The 23,302-nt window shown below is 29.7% G+C and overlaps 2 protein-coding genes across 5 annotated transcripts; one reads left to right on the top strand and one right to left on the bottom strand.

The window, feature by feature from the left end:
* The first annotated feature begins 308 nt into the window (after positions 1 to 308).
* Positions 309 to 3,608, top strand: LOC132800191 (disease resistance RPP13-like protein 4). The gene has a single exon (XM_060813237.1). The coding sequence runs from the start codon at positions 584 to 586 to the stop codon at positions 2,177 to 2,179; it is 1,596 nt and encodes a 531-aa protein (XP_060669220.1). The 5' UTR covers positions 309 to 583; the 3' UTR covers positions 2,180 to 3,608.
* Positions 3,609 to 4,557: 949 nt separating this feature from the next.
* Positions 4,558 to 20,773, bottom strand: LOC107434852 (probable LRR receptor-like serine/threonine-protein kinase At1g53430). 4 transcript variants are annotated; one of them, XM_048467592.2, is made up of 31 exons: positions 20,262 to 20,328; positions 19,800 to 19,871; positions 19,562 to 19,674; positions 18,318 to 18,418; positions 18,113 to 18,184; positions 16,112 to 16,180; positions 15,720 to 15,869; positions 15,368 to 15,427; positions 14,905 to 14,952; positions 14,547 to 14,618; positions 14,283 to 14,354; positions 14,105 to 14,176; positions 13,893 to 13,961; positions 13,730 to 13,801; positions 13,493 to 13,564; positions 12,673 to 12,744; positions 10,669 to 10,740; positions 10,472 to 10,522; positions 10,331 to 10,360; positions 9,305 to 9,373; positions 8,707 to 8,766; positions 8,560 to 8,601; positions 8,430 to 8,482; positions 7,947 to 8,320; positions 7,646 to 7,844; positions 7,392 to 7,529; positions 7,180 to 7,292; positions 6,848 to 7,064; positions 6,097 to 6,352; positions 5,395 to 5,548; positions 4,558 to 5,232 (listed from the first exon to the last, which is right to left on the bottom strand). In XM_048467592.2, coding segments are annotated over exons 5-31 (2,937 nt in total). In that variant the 5' UTR covers positions 18,115 to 18,184; positions 18,318 to 18,418; positions 19,562 to 19,674; positions 19,800 to 19,871; positions 20,262 to 20,328; the 3' UTR covers positions 4,558 to 4,953. The 4 variants fall into 4 exon arrangements, with proteins under 4 accessions (XP_048323549.2, XP_048323546.2, XP_048323548.2 ...); XM_048467589.2 differs by lacking the exons at positions 18,318 to 18,418; positions 19,562 to 19,674 and adding an exon at positions 20,561 to 20,772 and having other exon boundaries at positions 20,262 to 20,415; XM_048467591.2 differs by lacking the exon at positions 18,318 to 18,418.
* Positions 20,774 to 23,302: the final 2,529 nt, after the last annotated feature.

Here is a 23,302-nt window from a genome sequence, read left to right as displayed (position 1 = left end):
CGAACTTCGCTAAATCTTGTTGTTGTTTGTGTTACTTAGTTTTTCTAGTTTTGCTTTCTGATTTTCCAACAGTTATAAAGTAGCTCATGTCACTAAATTTTCTATCTAATGGAAAAAATTTATAAATGAGAACCCTTTTTGTTACAGAGCTATAATGGCTACCAAGCACAAACAAATTTCTTCATTAAAATTATAATTTATTACAACAATTTTGTAGTTGTAGCTAATAAGTTGTCACTATAGCTTTTTCATGTACAAGGTTCTCATTGACTTTAGGGACAAATAGAGGTATTCATATACATACGTGAAATTAAGGGGACAAGGGATTGTAAGAACTAGAAAAATATCAATATAATAATCAGGAAGACAAATTAATCATCTGAATTCGTAGGAGGGCAAGCAAGAAGGAACAGTAGAGAGTCATGATTTCTAGTTTTGTGTATTTATTAATGTATATGTTGATATTTTAAAATTTAATTGTGAAAGTGAGGGACCAAGTATTATAACACCACTATGGAATTAAACATATGTAACAGATAAGAGACAAATCGAGCAGGAAGCAACCGTGTCTGTGGTAGATGCAATGCTCCAAATCCTTGTGGAACAAATATATACGGCCGTAAACAACGAAGTTCAATTTGCACTGGACTTCAAAGTTGAGTTTGATAAAATGAAGTCACGCCTTGATCTTATGACAGCCTTCATGACTGACACTGAAAATCTCAAGACTAAGAATGAAGTTGCCAAGGCAGCTTTAATCAAGCTTAGGGAAGTGATTTATGTTGCTGATAATATTCTCACTGATTGCATTGTCAGAGATGAATACAAGAAAGATGGGTCTTGCTTTGGTTTATCCCTCTCTGATCCATTGTTTTTGCATAAGACGAGCAAGAAATTGAAAGACATCAATACGAAAGTGGAGCAGATTGAGAAGAGCTTGGGTGGTTTCCAGAGAGCACCACATCATAATAATGTCCAGATTGAAGATTCAAACCATGCTAGAGGATTCATGTCTCAAGATTGTAATCCTTCTGAGACATTTGAATTGGAATCGGAGTTGACGAAGCTCAAAGAGTGGATTCTTGAAACCCAAGAAACACTTTTACAAATTGCTGTTGTGGGGATAGAGGGTTTGGGAAAAACAACCATTGCCCAGAAAATCTTTCATGATAATGAGCTAAGAAGTCGGTTTGATAAGATCATCTGGGTTTGTGTTTCAAGAGCTTTCAGCAAGAAGCATGTTGTGAAGTGCATGCTGGAAAGGTTAGACAAAAAGGTATCCGGGTTTGATAGCAGCCAGCTGTTTGGGGAGCTTCAACAAGTTCTTGCTTGCCTTAGCGTCATGGATGATGTATGGGAAATGGACGTGGAATGGTGGACAACCTTATGCTCCATTTTCCCCAAACGAGATGGTAAAAGCAGCTGCATCATTATCACTACAAGGAATGAAGACGTTGCCAATGATATGGGAGTTGAAAACTCGAAAATCCATAGGCCCCCTTTTCTAAATGACAATGACAGTTGGTCTTTGTTCTCCAAATTTGCATTTTCTTCAAATAAGGGAATTTGTCCACCACGTAACGGATTTGAGGAAATAGGCAAAGATATCGTGAAGAAATGTGGGGGGCTTCCACTGGCAATCAAGACAATAGGAGCTCTATTAGCACGAAAGATGGAATCCTCTGCTGATTGGACTCAAATTAGGGAAAGTTTTCATGACTTGACAACTGAAGGAAGAAATAAATCGATTATGGCGTCTCTTCAACTGAGTTATGATGAACTCCCATCTCATTTGAAGCAATGCCTATTGTCTTTCTCCATTTACCCTATAGATTTAGAGGTAAGAAGCGAACAACTAATTCATTGGTGGGTTGCTGAGGGTCTCGTCCAGGGGAAAGGCTCAAAATCAGCAGTTGAAATGGGGTATGAATACCTCTTGCAACTAGTGAAAAGGTGTCTTGTTGAAGCTGTACAACAACGACGTTATGATGGGAGGATCTACAACTACAAGATACATGATATGGTGCGGGAATTGATTAGCATGAATGCTCAAGAGGAGGCATTTTGCAGCTTCGATGAAAAAGGCAGGCAAACATTGAATGCAGAGTCTCGATGGTTAGGTTTCAGTGATGCCATGCATGGAAAGCCATTAGGAAACAGATCAAAGACCGGGCATTAATGTTCCTGGTATCAAATGATACAAAGCTTGACTTTGGGAAATTTGGGTTGCTGACATCTCTAAGGGTGTTGGATTTCTCATACAGCAACGTGAAAGACATCAGTGCAGAAGATTTGTTTGAGTGGATTAGTTCCTGTTAGAGTTTGTGACCCGAATTCTTGTTGACCCGACCCGAAAAGCTCGCGGTGCGACCCATTTGGTGAAACTAAATTTTGGAGAAAAATTTGGGGCTCTGTGGTGGAAGCGGAGGTCTCGGGCCGATAGGGTTTCTTCTGTACTATATATATATATCTGTATTTTTGTTCGGCCGATTGGGGTTTTTTAGGGTATCTCGAAATTTGGCTCACCTTGTACAAATCTTTCGATATTGGATTTGCTTCTCCCTGCCCGTGGTTTTTCCCGTCAAGGGTTTCCACGTTAATTATGTGTTTGTTCTTCGATTTCTTTGTTTCTGTTGCCATTTGTTTTTCTCCTAATTCCGTAACAGTTCCCTCAAACGATTAGCACATTTGAATCTTACTGGAGTTCGAGGACTAGAATCAGTACCATCTTCAATTCGAAAACTCCTAAATTTCCAGCTATTGGTTTTGACCAGATGTGCTGATCTAAAAAGGATACATCCATCCGTTACTAGTTTGAGGAAGCTGCTGGTGTTGGACTTGGGGTCTTGTCCACTTGAGAACCTACCCAGGGGATTGGGAAGGTTATCTTATCTCCAAGAACTCTCTGGATTCATGGTGACGAGTCAGTTGAAAAGAAATTGCTGTAAGCTTATTGAGCTCGGGGAACTAAAACATATAAGAGTACTTCGGATCAGTATAAGTGATGATACAGAAATCTCAGAAAACAAGCTGAACGTCCCAGCTCATCTCGGAAACCTAAAAGTTCTTGCAATTGATGCTGACAATTGTAAAAGGAACTCCTCAGAGATTTTGAAGAAGGTCGATCAGCTTATTCCTCCTCCAGCCTTGCAGGAGCTGTATCTTAGGAATTACCATCGCACAACTCTGCCACTGTGGGTTTGTCCATCCCGGCTTACTAAATTGCAATATCTTTCCATTGAAAATGGAGATCTTATCAAATTGCAATATCTTTCCATTGAAAATGGACATCTTATCAAATTAACTGCAGAGGTTGAGGATGGCAATTGTCACGCTGCTTGGAACATCGAGGGTCTATGCTTGAAGTTCTTGACCAGGTTGGATGTGAACTGGACGGACTTGCAAAAGGATATGCCTGTGCTACGCTACATGGAGGTTAGTAATTGCTACAAACTGAAAGGTTTCCCCTGTTCTGTCAAGTCTCAAGCGATCTGGAGAAAAAATCAAGATAGTGGAATTGATTCACTTGAAGATAATCACAATATCCAGAAAGTCCATTAATTGAGTGATGCCAAATTAATATTTGCTTTCTATGCATTGATGTTGTTGTTGTAATATGTGTCGATATTTTTATGCTTTATTCTCTTGGCACCATTCTGTAATATTGGTATTGATGTATTTTGTGTGTAATTGAAATAAATTTAAGTTTGTTGATTCTGTAGTAATTTTACTGAAGTTTTTAAGAAGGTTGAGAGGGATGTCTCTTCTACTCTATGCCTTTTATATTAGCAGGTTTTATATAATTTATGATGCAGCTGAGGGTGAATGCGTGGGAAAACAGATTAAACAAGTTGAAGAATCAAAATAAATGCGCCAATTCAGAATATGCTATTTTACAAATGAGGGAAAGCTAGCCTGCACTGCTAAATTTACATTGTCATCAATTTCATGTCTATCCCCTGTTAAAAAGTTGATCTATTATCCATCTTCTGAATGTCCCTCATAATTAGGAGTCGCAAGAATCTACTTCAGCATGGTTGCCAGAGGTTTTGGAGGAAGGAACACAACTTTCAGTCACAACACTCACAACTTCAAACATTGTTGGCGGATATACGTTAGCACTCCAATTCTTTGTATCTTGCAAGTAATAAAATAAATAAATAAAACTTTTAAATCCATAATTTTTAGGAGATTTCCTTATGCATCTCTAGATTGCAAGATAAATCGGCAATGGAGACGGTGAAAAACCTCTTTAGAGCTACTATGTGATTTGGCAGTTCTGCCTGCATCCACGCAATTGATGAATGTTGGTAGTTAAAAGAGCCATAAGATGAAAAACAAGGTTCCCTACGCTTCAAATCTCAAATTTATACTCGATTATATAGGCACGAACATTCACTCTATAAACTGTCATGAAATTCCCTTTACCAATCTCTATATCTTTGCTAAATTTTGAGTAGCATCTTTGAAGACAAAAAGAAGAAAGCAGAAAGGATGGTGAAAAGTAGAAAGCGACGATATAAAAACGGTTCGCATATAAGAGTTTAGCAAGAAACATAAGCGATCAAGAAAGCATGCCATATGGGGTAATTGTACATTTCAATGAGACAGATTCTAATTCAACTCGTTAGCTAGTTGATTCATATAATTTTACAATAGCACAATAAACAACATTTTACTTGCTAGCATACATTTAGAATACAAGCAAGGGCGCTGAATGGACCTCACTTCACTTTCTGTCTCTAATTACTTCAGCTCCGGGCTCTCTTGCTTAATTTGCTCACACTTCCTATATATCTTCTTAAACTTTCACAAACACATTCTCTATTTTTTGACACTCTGCAGTTTCACACATCATCAGTAGTGGTAGTGAATTTTACAATTCCTTACATGAAATATATAACAGCGACACATGCAACAGACACTTTCATTGCACATTAATCACCAGAGAAGCTAAGCTTGCAGTTGGTCTCCAGCACCATCATCTTCATGTAGAGATTTGAAACAGTTTTGGCAAAGAATCTGGGTGGAGGCAGGCTTCCAAATGTCGTCAATGGTTTTATCACCTTTCAAAACACTCACAACTTCAGACATTGTGGGCCTGAAACTGGCGGATATATTGGTGCATTTCACTGCCAACTTTAAAATTGTCATGGCTTCTGTTTGATCATACGATGACAAATTTTTATCCACCATCTCGTGGAGCCTTCCTTCTGATTCTGCAAGAACAACCTGCAATATTTATCCAATGTTATTATATATAGCTTAACAGAGATTGAAAACAAAATTCCCTAGCACTTCCTCTTATACATAATCATGTACTACATAAATGGGATATGGATCCTTTATTCGACAAGAAAAAGCATAAGGCACAAGTCTGCCATGTTTGCTTACCTCCTCTACAAGAAAGTCAAGCTGCTCCTGGTTTAATTTTTGTCCTGCATTTCTCCTCCCACAAACAATCTCCAGTATAACCACCCCATAACCATAAACATCATATTTGCATGATATGGCTCCAAACATTAGGTACTCAGGCGCCATATACCCGCTGTTTCATTGGGAAATATCTTTTTAAAATCAACATGAATTATTATTATAGCATACACTACTTTCAACACAAGCTTACATGCTTAAACACAAGTTTTGGTAGAAAATACTGTTATAATATTGTGCTGACGTTCTTCTTGATTTTTTCCCCCCACTTAATTGTGTGCAAATTTATTTTCTTCAAATATTTATTACTTTTAGTTAGTGATTGTAAAAAGAAAAAAGACAACTATCACAATATTTCAAATGTGTTTGATTTGGTGTATTTATTTATTTATTTTTCCTTAAGCTTATAGTTAATTGAGATGCCTAATTAAAATTATTCAACATTTGGAATAAGCAAATAACATACAATTAATGGAAAAACAAAATAACCAATGTATTACCAATTAAGAAATTATATATATATATATATATATATATATATACATGTATATTATTTTTAACAATCATACTCTGTCTCCTTGTATTCAATTATCTATATTGAAAACTATTTCATAGACAACTTAAGACAAAGTAGAAGAATGAGGCACGGCCTACTTTACTTACTGTGATGCTTCTTCTTTCATGAGCTTAAATTGATTCTCTTGGTAATCTTCTGCATAAAGGACTGAATTTCCAAAATCTGATATTTTGGCGTTTAGATTACCATCAAGAAGGATATTAGAAGGTTTAATACCCCTATGAACCATCTTCAATCTAGGTCCCTTAGGAAGCTCATCATGTAGGTACTTCAAACCATTCGCAATTCCCAAGCATATTTTATATCTATCTTTCCACTCAAGTGTGATCTTGCCATTTGAATCTGCAAATCAATGAGTCATACTGCTTCAATTCCCAAATAATTACTCTGAGGGAAAAATAGAGAATCACTGCTTAACCCTAACCAATGACACTTTCATTACCAGTTTTCATACCGTACCCAAAATAAATAAATAAAGGAGAAAAGAAGAAATAGAAGATCAAAATTGCACATAATATATATATATATATATATATATGTATGTATATGTCTATATGTGTGTGTGTGTGTGTGTGTATATATATATATCACGTATATATTATATTATATAAAAGTCGTGTAATTTGGAAGAGGACACTTTTAAGAAATTGAAAAATTTTATATTATAATCAGGTAATTCCTTGAAATGGTACAATTGGTTCATTTTAAAATAATAAACTCTTATAAGTTTTTTTTTTTATTTGTGCACCAAATGATTGAAGTCAATCACAACTAGTATTTGATGTAAAAAGCTAATAATATTTATGAGCTATGATAGTTTGAACAGAAAAGGCATACCACCAAACAAGACATGTTGAAGGGATCTGTTTTCCATATATTCGTATATGAGCAAATACATGCCCTTTCCAACATAGACATCAAACAGTCGAATCAGGTTCTCATGTGTCAATTTCTGCAAGGTATTATAAAATTCACTTTTCAATTTGTTGATTCCTTCGGTCGAATTAGTAAAAAACCTCTTCACGGCTATATTATATTTTGGCTGCAGTTCAGCCTGCATTCATTCAAATGATTAATTAATATTGGATTGCGTTTTATGAAGAAACCATAAGATAAGATTAAGAACAAGATTTCCCTGCCTTTGGAACCTTAAAATTTAAATTACGTACCCTATAAACTGTCCCAAAACTCCCATGACCAATCTCCATTTCTTTGCCGAATTTTCGAGTGGCATCTTTTAATTGTTTGAGGGTGACGGGCTTCTCTAAGCCTACATTTATTTCTGTTCCATGAAAATATCAAAGAAAGTATACCTAGTTACTTAAACATATAAAATTGTTTGTCACTCTAATCCTTAATAATCTGTTGGAGTTTATGTTACCATGAAGATCTTCTTTTCCAAAGCAGCCCATTGCCCAAGCCAAAGACAACAAAAGCAGCGCGGCAAATGCCATTGAGGCCACTGTAATCAGTGAAATATGTGCAGGAGATAGTCCCTTATCATCTTCAATTGGGAACTCTGATTCAGTAAATATAAGAATTTGAGCAAAAGAATAAATAAATAAATAAATAAATAAAACAACAAAATTGATGTTTGAAGTGTGGGAAAAAATATCATTCTTTGCAAACTTTTACCAGGAGTTACAGCGATAGCCGATATGAGTGGCCCATTGAAATGAGTTGAATCTGCGGGGGAACCTTTTCCAGTCCAGTACAAGTGGATTTCCAATATACTAACATTAGTAACTTTTGCTGTGAGATTTGTTATTGCTATGTTTCTATTTGGACCTCTTGCCCTGTCTTTGATGTTGAAATCTGTTTGTTTCCTCTCACCCTGATATACATATAACAAGTTCCAACTTCCTCAACATTTGGAATTGGTAAAATTTGACAAAAAAAATTCTGATGAGAAAATTATGGTTGATTTGATGATTACCTGAATATAGACATCGAAAATCCGTTTCATTGAACTGCTATGGTCTTCATCTTCAGCATAAACAATTTCAGCAAAATGAAGTGTGACATTGTAACTGCCTTCACGCAAACAAAATCCATAGTACTTCAGAGAGGCAGGAGAGAGGCGAGCCTTTTCATAAAGAGGTGCGTCAGCTACTGAAATTCCACATTTCACTCTTTTAATATATTCACTGGAATTCAGAGTCCGAGATGTTGATAAAAAGCCTCCAGAATTGCTATAAGCCCAATTTCCTTTTTGGCTTACATAAAACTGTGATGTTTTATTATCACTATCATAGTGATTCCCACCAATATTTGTTTCCTCACCGCCACAATTTATGAACAATGAATGGTCTGCAGGTCCAAAACTCATTCGTTGTTATCCATACTTCAGATTTAATTAGTTGGTTGATGGAGAATTAATGCAAACTTAAAAATTATTTAAAAAAAAAAAAAAACGTACTCATATGTTTTTCTCCAGGACACCTTTTCTCTATAATTTGCTTGAAAGAAGTCCTGAAATTTTGACCATCAAATTGTTGAGAAATCTCTCCTAGCTATTAATTAGCACAACAGAGCAAACAATAACCTACATGGATGGGGCAATTGATTCGTTGCAGCATTGAAACAAGTTCCTGAAAAATGAGGATTAATTAATAAATTTCATAACTTAAGTTCAATCTACGCTATTTGCAGCAATTAAAGTTAACAATGATATTGTATATAAGATTGATCCTTACAAATTACTTTTCTCCTGTAATTTGAAGCCTAACTTTGAAAAGTTGTTGTTGGAAAGATCTCTGAGATAGATAAATTTGAGGAAATGTAATAACATTAGTTTCCCTGTTAATTACTAGGACATGAGTGAATTAACAAGCCTGAACAACTTGTAAGATAAAAATACAGTGGTTCATATGCAGATGCTTTCAATGATTAATAAAGAAGTAAATAAATATCCAGAGGATAGTAAACCGGCCCCAAACCAATTATGAAATTAAATTCTATGCCATTATGAGTGAATCATGCTATCCACCATTACTGTGATATTGTCACGGTTCATATTGTTGATGGGTATAGGCTCAATATTGTCCCCGACTCCCCATCACTGTCCAATTTTTCTTTTGTTAGGATGGAATCTAACTAAAAAACATCAATAAAAGAAATAAAGAGAAATAATTGTTTTTTAAATTAGATAGGATCGTTTTATTAGTGAGATAATAATAAAATATGAAAACGGAAACAAAAAAAATCTTTTTTTAAGAATATAACTATCTTTGTTACCTCATAAATATTTTTTATAATTATGTCCATTCAAAGTAGTGAATAGTAAAACATTACATCTTAGTCCCTTCAGCTGTACCAATCCAAGCTGGGATTGTCCCATCAAGCGTATTATTTGCAAAAGACCTGAGCAGAATATTGACCACGGATAATATGATATGAATCAGCAAGCCTGCAATAGAATACTTATATATTTTGCAATAGAATACTTACAACTATATTTTCTTTCGCGTAGCAAAATAATCTCATAAGAGGATATCATTTTCGGATATTATTTTATACATATATAGATAGGAATTTGATATAATTTTACATGACAAACCACACACCTTCAAAAAAATAAAATAAAATAAAATAATTCACTCATGTTAGGATTTATATATATATATATATATCAAGTAAATATATATAGGGATATATATATTAAGGAATTTGATATAATCTAAAGCTTTTATGGTAAGATATTTTATATTACAAGCCATATAATCTATTATAAATGACATAATAAAGCCTACAAATATGATTACATTATATTTTAAACTTTTTTTTTTTTTCTAACAAAGATTATAATATATTCTAGCTTATAGGGGAGGAGTATTAGGCCAAGTCTAGGAATGCAATTGCAATATATTTTAAAATAAAGGGCTTTAGTCCCAAAAAGAAAAAAAGAAAAGAAACGAAAAGAAACTAAAAGGATTTTTTCACCCAAGCTTTGATTGAACTCGGTGTCAGAGCCAGCATTTGAATACACTTATAAACGTTGATTGAATATTTTTTTATAACTTTATTGATAACCTTTTTTTTTTTTTTAAAAATTTTTTATATGTAGATAAAATGGCAACCGGTTATATGGATGATGTGGCTTATGATAGATAGGACGTTCTGAAATTCTTATGTGCCATTAATATATATATATATATATATATATATATACTATAGCTAGTTCATATCAGATCGGTAAATCATCATAAATAATCTTGTTGTCAAATATGAACTTAATAAATTATTAAAATCTTAAAAGGAATGTGTGTGTGTGTGTGTGTATATATATATATATATATATATAGATATGATTTCCCTTACATATACTTTATTCTGTTGAAGCTCAGGTCTCTGCAGGATAAAATGTAAAGCGTTAATGATCTAGAAATTTGGTCAATAGATCATGAGTCCGCTTCAGTTATGCTTGACATTATTAATTAAGTGAAACAAATTCTTATATACCTTATATTAAAATCTGGGATTCCACCAGTTAAGCTGTTGAAGCTCAGGTCTCTGCAGGACAAAATGTAAAGCATTAATGATCTGGAAATTTAATCAACAGATCATGCGTCCGCTTCAGTTATGCTTGATATTATTAATTAAGTGAAACAAATTTTTATATACCTTATATTAAATGGATTATGAATATAATAACTTACAAAAATTTTAACGATGACACATTAAAAAGGTATCTAGGAATTGCATCCGTGATCGAGCAGTTTCTCATTACCCTGTAGAAGTCAGGTGAGATTGTGAGGGTCAAATATTATAATGTATATATATTTGGTATTAAAAAAAGCAAATAACTTAAGATGCATATTTTGAAAAAATAAAATAAAACAAAAGCTGTTAAGTAAATTTTTTTTATTATATATGGTAAATGTTTATATATATTATTTATTCTTTATAAATTTAATCAATTGTTAATTTATATATTTCCAAAGGACTTTTAAAAAAATTATTTTTTATTTCTTTAGTAGATCAGTCCGAGTTGGGAGCAGTTAATTTTATTTATTTAGCAGGTTTATTCATTTATCAAATCAAGGTTTGATTGTGCAATAGTTGTCCTGATAGATATTTCCAAATTATTATGAAAGGAATTTATTGTGACGTGACCAAAAAAAATTTAAAAATTATTTTTTTAAACTAAATCCGGGTTTTTTTTTTTAATTTTTTTAATTTTTTAATTTTGAAAGAAAAACTGCATTTATCCAATATAGACTTTCAAAGGCTTTTATAAAAGTAATAGAACTTTTTTTGTTTTTTGTTTTTTTTTTTGTTTTTAAGTTTTATAAAAGCTAGTTGTATCCAAAATTTTAAACTTTTTAATACTATATTTAGATTATAGGGAGGGAAAAAAAAAAAAGAAAAAAAAGATAAGTTAAACGAGGAAAGAAAGTGAAAAGAAAAGACAATATTTATTAATAATTATCGTTTGTATGATTAATAAATGTTCAAAAAGAATATAAAAGAAAATGAATAATTTTAAAATATTAAAAAATTCATTAAAACTTTATTCCTTCCCATTTATTTCGTGTCCGAGAAAAATAAAATTGGTTAAAATAAAGAAATCAATTCCTTCTTTTTTCTTCATCTTCATTTCCTAATTTCCACCTCATTTTAATAATCTAAATAAAAAATTTAAATCATTTTCTTCGTGTTTCATTGATCCAAACATAGTGTAAATCTTAGACTTTTATTGACGCTGTTTAAGTAAAAAATTGGACATGTTTGCTTCCTTCTTTTTTTTCTCTCTTTTATTTTTTTCTTTTTTCATCCCAAAAACTTGTAAAGGGTTTTGAAATGCTTGAACTAAATTTACACAGCACAACACTTCTGGAGTCCCTCCCTTTCCCTGTCCCCATCCCTTTTCCTCCCTCCTCACCTTTTATTTTACTTCCTAAATGTTGTAAAGCAAAGCCTAACAAAAATAAAAATTGTCACATGATATATATATATATATATATAGAGAGAGAGATATATTTCCTTAAACAAACATTCCAAAGTGCAATGAACCTATGATTTGGATTGAGAAAGGGCTTTATGTCTTTTTTTTTTTTTTAAAATTTTTTTTTTTATGTTTTTTTTACTTTTACTTAATACAAAAATTTCTTAAAATACGGGAAAAAAAACCATTATAAATTTTTACTGCTATTTTTCATACACTTTTTCATTCTTAAGTTGACTTTTTTTTTTCTCCTTTTAAGAAAATAAATATAATTTTTTTACCAAGTCTGTTCAATCAAAGTTTGTCCAATGTCTATTAAAATCTATAATTGTCTATCAAAATCTATTAAAATGATAGCCTATAAAAAGTCTATAGTAGGTTTTTCATAGCTTTGTACACTCCATAAAAAGTTAATAGAAGTTTATGAAATTTCCAAAAGTTAGTTACTTAAAAAATAAAAAAAAATTTAAAATCCATATTTAATACACCTTTAAATTTTCAAAATTGTTATTTTTAGTTCAAATGTGGTCAGCTTTGTAGATAAGCCACTCACACTTATGATGGGAAATTATGGGTGTGAGATATCGAAGTGAAGAAAATTTTTGAAATTGATCAAAAAAAAATTATTTTCAGAATTCTCAAGAAATAGATAAATGTTAGCTAAACAAATATTTGTTTGCAACATGCAATACTAGTCGTTAATTAATTTACTTACAGATTAGTTATTCGGGAGAGCATTGAATTCGATGGGAATTGGAAAGAAGAGTTCCATACATCACTTATCATCCTGCATGAAATAGAAGAATAAAGAAAATTAAAAATTAAAAACTCTTTTTGAAACCATTAACAATGTGCTTGATTGTTAATGTTAATGTTTTTTATATTTATTTAAAAAAAATTTTTTTATAGATTTTATTTTTGAATATTAAGGATAAGAGAATTCAAACTCGGATAATTGCCAAAAAAAAAAAAAAAACAGTGTTAAACTTCTCATCTAATTTACAAGGTTAAAGAAACGCTACAACATTAAAGAAAAGGTACACCAAACTGATAATTGTTCCAAATTATTAAGTCTTGGGATTTCACCTAAAACATTGAACCCGTTAAGGGAAGTGATTTAAGTTTCTTTTATACTTTTTAGACTCTTCAAATGTAGCCAATACACAAAAGTGAATCTTGGAATTTTGACGGGGGCTAGTTTGTAGGGCAATTTTTTAGCGAGTCAGCTTATGCGGACTCCATTTCGAATTTGGGTACATAATAACTCTAATAAAGAGAACTATTGTCTACTAGAGAAGGAGGTTACACTCCATCCAACAAATATATACCCTAAATTAGAAACTTGCCTAGATAAACAATTTAAAGTTATCTAAGAAAAAAAAATCTCTGAATCAAAATATTAAAAACATTGATTTAATGTTTGTTGCAAACTTAAAAAACAAAATATATAAAATTAAAAAAACAAATTAAAAGTTAATTAAGATAAAAATATAATGTAAGTTGGAAGCTTAAAAAGAAAACAAATATACACTTACAGATCTTGAAGTTTGGACAAGTTAAATATTTCTGGAGATATACTGCCAGAAAAACTGTTTCCATAGAGCGAACTGTATGCATGATACGTATGGAAATATATATTTAGCTTTAAATATTGTCATACATAAAATAGAAGAAGAATTAAAAATTAATCTTATATCACAAAAGTTCATAACCAATTTTAATGAACAAGTAATTGGTCGATAAATATTAATAAAATGTAAAAGAAAACTTACAGAGTGCTGATATAAGTCCAATTAGTAATGAAGTTAGGGAAAGAACCCGACAAAAAATTTCCAGATATTGAACTGCATTGACCAATCAGGCGTTTCTTAAAAGTTGTGAATTTAATTAATTGGATTACATGTGAATTAACCGTGAAAAAGCAAATTAACTTACAATAAATAGAGTCCAAGTTTGCCATAACTCTGTGGCAAATCACCGGTGAAATAATTGGATTGCAACATGCTGAAGTCACATATTCAACTTTATCAATAAACATATCCAACTTATTACACTCAGTTTTTTATATTTTTAACTAAAAATTAATGTTTTTTTATTTAAGTTTTTTTTACTAAATTAAATATGTTTGTATGGATACATATGCATACAGGTACGATAGTGAATCCAAATCTCCAAGTGTCTCTGGAAGAGTACCATCGAGGTTATTCTCACCCAAATCCCTTCCAAAACACAATATTGATCATGTGAGAATGATTTAAAATTAGAAAATTTATCAGTTAGAACTGCTAGTACTGCATATATATGTGATTGGAAATGTTTACTTACAGATTTTGCAGATACGAAATGTTACCCAAAGATGGTGGTATAGGCCCAGTCAACAAGTTGTTTTGCAACTCGCTACAACAACAAACAGACAACTTCTTAGACAAGTTCCCTTGTTTTTTTTTTTTTTTTAATTATTTTTTTATTATTTTTATTTTTTTAATAGATCTTATTGGCTTAACTTAGTCCATTGACTGAGTAGTTTTATTTATTATTTATTTATTTTTATACTTTTCAATCAACTAAAGTTATATGTATAGGGCTTACAGGGATACAAGGAACTTCAATTTCCCGAGACTTGCTGGTATTTCCCCACTCAATCGATTGTGCGATAAAGAACTGAATATGTGGAATAAAAATTTATTAAAAAAAATTTCAATATATTTTCATAGATATATATACACAATGAGACATAAATAAGGATACTTTTGATTCCAATCAATTATTATTTTAAAAGGTAAGGTCCAATCTATTGATAAAATTCAATGATTATCAAAATTAAACCTTATTTTAACAGAGTAAGATGAACTTTATTTAAAACTAACTGTATATGTGTGTGTATATATATATATATATATATATATATAAGAGAAAAGAGATAGCTAGCTGGTCTATCAAAACTTACATGGAAAAGGACAAGCAGTGAGGAGATAAATTGCCCAAGCTTTCATCCCTGAAGTTGGAAGATAAATAGTGGATGTTGTGAAAAATAAGAAATTTTACCGTAAAAATATTTGACAGAATTTAAAAAAAAAAAAAAAGAAAAAAGAAAAAGGAAAAGAAAGAAAAGAGACTAAAAATGAGGAAAAAAATCAGTTACTCTCAAGAAACAAACATGTAGGCCCCGTATACTGTGTCTTGGGAGCACGACATTCCTGTAGTGCTTAAATATCGCTCAAGAATGAGAAAATGTTTCAAAAGTAACCATATTTAGAAGTAGAAGCCTCATAATACAACACATTAATTTTAAAGATTGGTTAGCACTACTCAAACACTGCCATATGACACAGTGACCGCATGCTACAGTTCAACCACAAATGAAATTTGGGAAGTTGACTTATACATATCGGTTGAATTGGATGACTTACACTTTTATGTTTCCAAGGGATTCTGGTATGGGTCCAACCAGTTGGTTCATTGAGAGATCCCTGCAACAAATGGTTTGTTGTTTACACAGAAGTTTTGCAACAAATGGTTTGTTGTTTACACAGAAGTTTAATTATATTTACTTTTAAAAAATTATTTACCTATTCACATTTAATAAAATGATAATATGTTATTATTATTATCATTATTTTATAATATAATAATATATCATCTTACAATACGATTTTAGTAAATTTTTTGGTAAATTTGTTAGTATTCCTAATATTATCACAAGGTGAAACATAAATTAGAAATTCAAGATAAAATCAAACTGAAAAACTGAAAAATACATACAAGTCAAAAGTAACACGTAGATCGCAGTCCAAGCCAAAGACATCTTTTATGACGATGTTGCCGCCAGGTGGTACCTTTATGGGGGAAGAAATGTGTTCCGCAGCAGTGAGTTCCGCAGCAATAATGGTGCCCTTTTTTTCTGATCTTTTCCTTTATTATATAACATATATAGTCAATAATATTATTTTATATAAAATATAAAACATATTTTAAATTAATAAGTATTTATTTATAAAGATTTTATTGTAATTTATCAACATAAAAAATCCTTATGATAAAAAAAAAAAAGGATTAAAAAATTTAAGGATCTTTCAACATATTTACTATTATTATTAATTATTAGTTTTTATTTTCGCAGATTGCACGTTTAACAATGCAATGAAAAGACTTACCAAACTTGAACATTCAAATTCCCAAGAGTAGATGGAACTTTCCCGGACAATCGGTTATTTGAGAGATCCCTAAAGTACCCAAAAAAAAAACAAAAAAGAAAAAGAAAAAAAGAAAAAAACCATTCGCAATTTATTTTCTTCCTTAACAATAAATTTAAGGGATGATATCACCGAAAATATCTAAAGTATACTGCCAATGATATTTCAGTTTTCAAACTATTTTTTTTGACAAATTAATTTCTGAATTTACTAATTTGTTTCGATGTTAGTTTTCAACTTATTTTTCATCTAAATTTCATCATACTAAGGGATTTAAGCAAGACTTTTATATAGTTTAGGGATTATACGTGCAATAAATATTAAAAAAGATTTAAATAATAATTTTAAAAAAGATTTAAATAATAATTTTAAATATTTTTTAAATAAAATAAATATTCTTATTGATTATTATTTAAGAATTTTAAAAAAATTATTTTTATAGAAATTGTGAAAATAAAATTGGAAAAAGTACTTTATCCTTTGAATTAAAAAAAATATATATATGAAAATTATTTATTAATAAAATTTATTCTTAAAATCAAATGTTATTTAGTAAAGTAAAAATTAGACAGTTTGAAATCTCAAACACATAGCATAGCAACCCTCTCATCTCAAGATTTCAAGTGTAAGGAAAAAAATTTTGCAGCTAGACGCCAGTAATCTACATTGGGGTGCTATTTTGAAAGAAGAGAGGCCATTGCGGGTTGAGGTTGGGTTCGCTCTTTCTTCGTTCTGGGCGGTGGGATGACCGTGTTAATTGGCTTTGTGTTAAGACGGTGGGTTTTAGTTTTATTTGTTAAATGTGAAAAATGGGCTTTTGATGTTAACGAAAACTAATAAATTTCAAAAAATCTCAGCCCTCCATCTCATCACCATTTAATCTAAAGGCTGAAAATAACTCAGCCCTTTAATCTTAAGTTTTATAACTTAAGGGTATCCTCAATGGAATTTTCTGTATATATATATATATATATATATTTATCATCGTATAGTTTTGTATAAAAAATATAACTTTTAGATTTTTATGAATAATAAAGATTTTTAAATTTAAAATTATCTTTGAAAAAATCTAAAAATATTTTTCTCTTATGCGTTTGAGTTTTTGGAACATATGATTTAAAAAATTTAATAATTCAAAAATAACAGTTTTTATATATATATATATATATATATATATATTTTTTTTTTACAATAAATAAATGAAGTATATAGAAAGAAAATTTACTAAATGGCATTTGATTTTAACAATAATTTTTTAAAAATAATTTATTCATATTTTAATTTTATCATCGTATAGTTTTGTATAAAAAATATAACTTTTAGATTTTTATGAATAATAAAGATTTTTAAATTTAAAATTATCTTTGAAAAAATCTAAAAATATTTTTCTCTTATGCGTTTGAGTTTTTGGAACATATGATTTAAAAAATTTAATAATTCAAAAATAACAGTTTATATATATATATATATATATATTTTTACAATAAAAAAATGAAGTATATAGAAAGAAAATTTACTAAATGGCATTTGATTTTAACAATAATTTTTTAAAAATAATTTATACATATTTTAATTTAATTTTATTTTTTTTAAAAATATTTGAAAGGATAAAGTACTTTCCCAATTTTATTTTCATTATTTTTTATGAAAAAATAATTTTTTAAATATTTGAAATAACTATTGATAAAAAAATATTTATTTTATTAAAATATATTTAAAAATATTATTTAAGTCTTTTTTAGGTGTTTTATTGCACGTATAGTCTTAAAACTATATAGAAATTTCATCTTTGGTCTCTCATGATAATGGAATTTTGAAGGAAAAGTTAATACGGGATTAATGGTGGGATTGGAGACAAACTTGTCCCCCAAAAAAAAAAAAAAAGTTTGAAAACTTAAGTGTCATTAGCAGTATAGTTCTGACGACCTAAATTTAAATGCTTATAATAAATTATACACTTACATTTCGTAGAGAAACTGCAAATTTCCCAACTCAGCAGGTATTTCACCATGAAGTTCATTGTTATCAAGAGTGCTGCAGATCACAGACAAAATCCATGAAAATTATGTCTAGAATCATTTAGTATCATTTAGTATAATGTTACATAACATATTATAAGATATTATGTAATCAATCAATATGTTACATCATGCTACCTTAATAATACCTTAATAATATTCTTTCCAATAGACTCGCGTGGGAGCTCAGTGGTTAGTACACCACAGCCCAACCAGTGGAAGCTGGGTTCGAGTTTGGGGGGAGAAGGGGCTGCCCGGGGGCATAGCAAAAAATAAAAAAAAATAAAAAAAATTCTCCCCAGTGAGAATATATATATATATATATATATTTTGGATAATACAACAAATATAATAGAGGACCTTCAAGAATGGGTACAAATTAAATTCCCCAAATTTATTGGAGAACATAATTACTCTTTTATCTCAATATTTTATATGTAATAAACTTACATAAATATATATAGTCATTTTTTAATTAAAAGGTCATAATGATTTTTCCATCAATACTGTTATCATTAGTCTTTTTATTGTTTCAATGGTTAAATTAAAGATGTCTTGGTTAGCTATAAAAGTTTAGTAAAATAGTAAAATTTGAAGATTATATGAACAATACTTGCACTCATTTAAACCTCAATTGTGTTTTTAAATCTCAAAGAAAACCAAGAGCTTATAAGTACGGTTTTGATGCCTAATTGGTGAATTTCTATATATGTATGTTGTTAATGTTAAAATATACATACTTTTATGTCACTTTTATTACTTATTATTTGTTTGGTTTATGCATAGGGTCCTGAAAATATACTTAATTTGTATATTTTCTTATTTTTAGGTCCAAAAGAGCTTTTATGAAGAAAACAACAAAAAATTATGGAATATCATGACCAAAATAAGGTGAAAAGTAAATTTGGAAAGTTAGGAAGACAAAGATTCTCAAATATTTCTTAAACAGATTGTTAGACATGAAAATTTCAACAAGATTTCACCGCTAAAGTCATATAGAAGAAGATTTTAAAAGAGATTCTTAAATTATAAAGATTCAAAAAAAGATTCTTTTAAAGATTTTATGGAAAAGAGAATCTCTTCAAGCGAAAGCAAAGAACCGTAATAATAAGGTCTTCTTAGAAAATAACAAGCAAAAAGGAAAGTTTATTATGGCAAACAGTAGTTTAGAAACAATATACAAGTTTTCATAAAAAGAAATAAAAACAAAAATTATCCAATATACATAGCGGTTGAAAGCATCAAGCGGGTAAATAGAGATTCTGTAATTCAAGACCTTTTTTTTTAAAAAAAAAAAAAGGAAAAAAATATTTGCAATAATTCAAGATGTTAAATAGAAATAGATATTGATTCGCCAAACTTAACTAGAAAACACATATATCTATATACATACATTATCGGTCATCATCATTTGCTTGAACTTTGTATACAATAAGCATATCGATCAGTAGTACTTTATGAATTACTACTTCCAAAACATGATCTTTAATAGTGGATTTGGAACACCTATCAAAAAAATAAATAAATAAATAAATAAAATATAGAGGATTTGGATCTTCAAACAGCATTGCTTTTGATCATTTAGTTAGTACTATAAAAAACCAAAAGAATAACGTAGCATATATACGTACAGAGTTGTTAGATGCGCAAGATTGGCCAATTCCTCAGGTATTGTCCCAGTTAAACCTCTATTGCCCAGTGAACTGCGTGTAAGACACACACACACCAAAAAAAAAAAAAAAAAAAAACAAAGATGATTAATCAAATGCTAATTAATTAATTAACGAAGGGTTTCCAGGTAAATAAATTTTAAAAAAAAATTAAATAAATACTATATTTATATATGTCTAGAGTTTGACCTCCATAGAATTATCTTCAAAATGACAACAAAATAGTATGGAGAAGTGACAATTGTTGAAAGGTTGCCACTTCTCCAATTGAATTTATTGCTTTAAATCATTTATTTAAGTTTCATTTATATAAATTGGAAAATATTTTCCATCAACCCTCTTTATTAAGATATATATATATATATATGGGTAAATATCAGTATTTATTTTTATGTGTGTATGTATGTACGTATGTATGCATACATGCCATCTATGTGACAACGGGTGGCGTTTTTGTAGGAGCAGTCACAGTATATGCCCACATCGTAGAGAGAGGCACTCTGGTTGCAAAATTGAGCCGTGAAATATGGCACTGATTTTAACTCCAACTTGTCCGCTATCACGTTCAAAGCTGACACTGCATGCACCGCAAACATTATTTCACCATTACTAACCTCTGAAAAACTTATATCCAAAGTGTATTAAGCATAGAATTTAAAGTATTAATTAAGATTTTATAATATATATTATAACCATAATCGAAACTAAATATCAATTAGTACCTTCCTTAGGAGGCAAGAGTGCTTCTTGGCCTTCAGCGACAATCTGTAACTCGATTAGTTGGGAACTAAGCAGCCAAATGAGGAAGTAGTCGAGGAGAAAAATAAATTTAACAAAACGCCAGACAGAAGGTTCACTACTCATCTTCACAAAATAGTCGCCGCCAGTGAGTGATAATCAGCTTAGCAATTGGCATTCATCTTCTTCATTATATATAATGAAAAAGGAGCCCTCCCTTGTCCTTTCGGTTTATTCTAGACTAATTTTTCCACGGAAAGGAACCAATCACCATTCACTTAAAAAATGAAGTTAAAGCAATCGAAATTTTAAAAAGAAAAAAAAGAGGAAACTATGAGGGCCCCAGCTGTACATTGGACGTTTGTAAAAATAATTGAGAAATGAATATTCCATGGTTTAACTAATTTATGTTCCAATTGATTTCTTAGGGACCAGCTATATGGCAAAAGCCATTTAGGATATCGAGTAGGTTGTTGGTCCCTTAAACGTATCGGTATAGGGGTAATATTACTTACAACTATCTGACATTTGCTCCTATTTTAAATTATATTAAAAAATTTAAAAGATTTCAGAAACTTTTTTGAAAATTAACTATTAACTAAATATATGTGCCATAATAATGAAATGACTAAAGTGCCTTTAAACTAAAAAATTCATTTATTTTACCATTCGTGTAATAATTATTAATATTTATATATAATACTAATTTATATTTTTTACTTTATAGAAGAAAAAGCAACAACTTTATCACTTTATAATTAAAATATTTTCTCACATGTTTATCTTCATTCTCTATCATATATCTATATTCTTAGAAATACTGAATTTGGTTCACTATGTTTCCTTTAAAAAAAAAAAAAAAAACTATTGATTTATCAATATGAAATAATTAAAAGTTTATATAAATATATGTTGTTTATATTAAAAATCTTTCTTTTTTAAGTCAATAACAAATCTCTTTTGAATATAAAATATTAAAAAGACATAGAAAATGGTAACGAAATTTCCATAATTTCCAAAAAAAAAAAAAAAAATCATAGATTTGAAGAATGGAAAGTCGTGAAGATGGAAGAAAAGTCCCAAAAAAACAAATTCACATTCCCAGAACAATAAATCTCCAAAACTCAGTCAAAATTTTCTTACCCAGTTGAGATCAATCACAAATAAAAAAAAAAGAAAAAAAAAAGGGCATTTACCCCACCTACCTCTGCTCCGAATTCGGAACCCATATTCCTAAATTTTTCACCCAAATATATAGATCCATAATCTGAACAAAAAAACCATGGAACATGATCAAACCCCCTAAGCACTCCTCCAATTTCAATTTTAATCCCAAAATCTGACGCAGAGAACAATTATCAACACCACCATCTACCATAAAGCAACAGAATTCAAAAGGCAACAAATGCAAAAAGAAGAAGAAGTAAAGGACATGAAGAAAAGTAGACATGTACAAATATATTCTGCACCATATTTTCGTAATTTATTTTTTTGGAGAATTTTAGAAGATTTTGTCCAATCTTTAAATTATATCATCTTGGTCAGTTTATTTTCAATAAATGCTCCGTCTAATATGCTTCGCGGCGTCGATCAGAGCGGACTCAAGGCCCTCGTGTGGACCAGATCCGAAGTGTTAATCACCTTGGCCAACTATACCATAACCTCCTCCAACAAATTGACATCCATGCCCCTACTATTCAGACCCGAAAAATCACCAACTGAAGAAGCACAAAAAGAATTAAAAAAAAAATTAGAAATTAAAAAAATAATAAAGAAAGAAGAAGAAGAACCAGGTCCATTCTTCTTCTTCTTCTTACTTTTTTTTTTTTTTGTTTTTTTCATTTTAAAAGATATATATTTGTTTATTTAGTTATGATAAATTTGTTTTTTCCTTTTTTATTTTTTTTCCACCTATGTCAGATCTACACTTGTTTTTCCTTTTTTTTTTTAATATATTTATTTATAAAATATCTATTTCTTTATTTAGCTATAATAAATTTGTTTTTTCTTTTTCTTGTTTTTTATCACCTCTTTCCCATATATAGGTCAGCTTTTTCAGCTTTATCACCTGTTTGCGTTTGCATCATTGCCGTGGGTATCACAAACACAAACTTTGCTACAATGAGATCTGACTGTCGAATATTCATCAAAAGGAAGAGATCTGACTGTCAAAATTTACTAATTATATTTTATATCAAATTTGATATTAAAAATATAATTAATAAATTTTGCAATGTATCATTGAAGAGATTAAAATACACATTAATACTAAAATTTGGTAATGCAATGGAAATTTATAATGTTATTAGAAATGCTCTTAGATGTTAGTTTAAAAATAAAAAATTGTTAAACGTTCTAAAAATTATAAAATATTTAAAACTAACAAAATAATATATTAATAAAGTTTAACTTAAAAATATTCATTAAATTTTTTAAATAATATTATAAATCGTATAATAATATTTAATTATTTTTTATTTATTTATCAATTAAAATTTTTTATTAAATTATATAAATATCCCAATAAATAATATATTAAAATTTATCATTTTATATATATGTATATATATATTGTTTTATATTAAATATTTTAGTAGTTATAGCATTGATTCATGGCTTTATTCCTGTTTTTACTAATTATTAACTTTTGTTCAATGATACGTAAAGATTCCAACCTCAAATGGTCCCACCGTAAACTTAATTTTGTTTTAAAGACAATTCTGTCA

The sequence above is a fragment of the Ziziphus jujuba genome, chromosome 1 (assembly GCF_031755915.1).
Source record: "Ziziphus jujuba cultivar Dongzao chromosome 1, ASM3175591v1".
Classification (NCBI taxonomy): domain Eukaryota; kingdom Viridiplantae; phylum Streptophyta; class Magnoliopsida; order Rosales; family Rhamnaceae; genus Ziziphus; species Ziziphus jujuba.
This window is presented reverse-complemented; position numbering and strand designations above follow the sequence as displayed.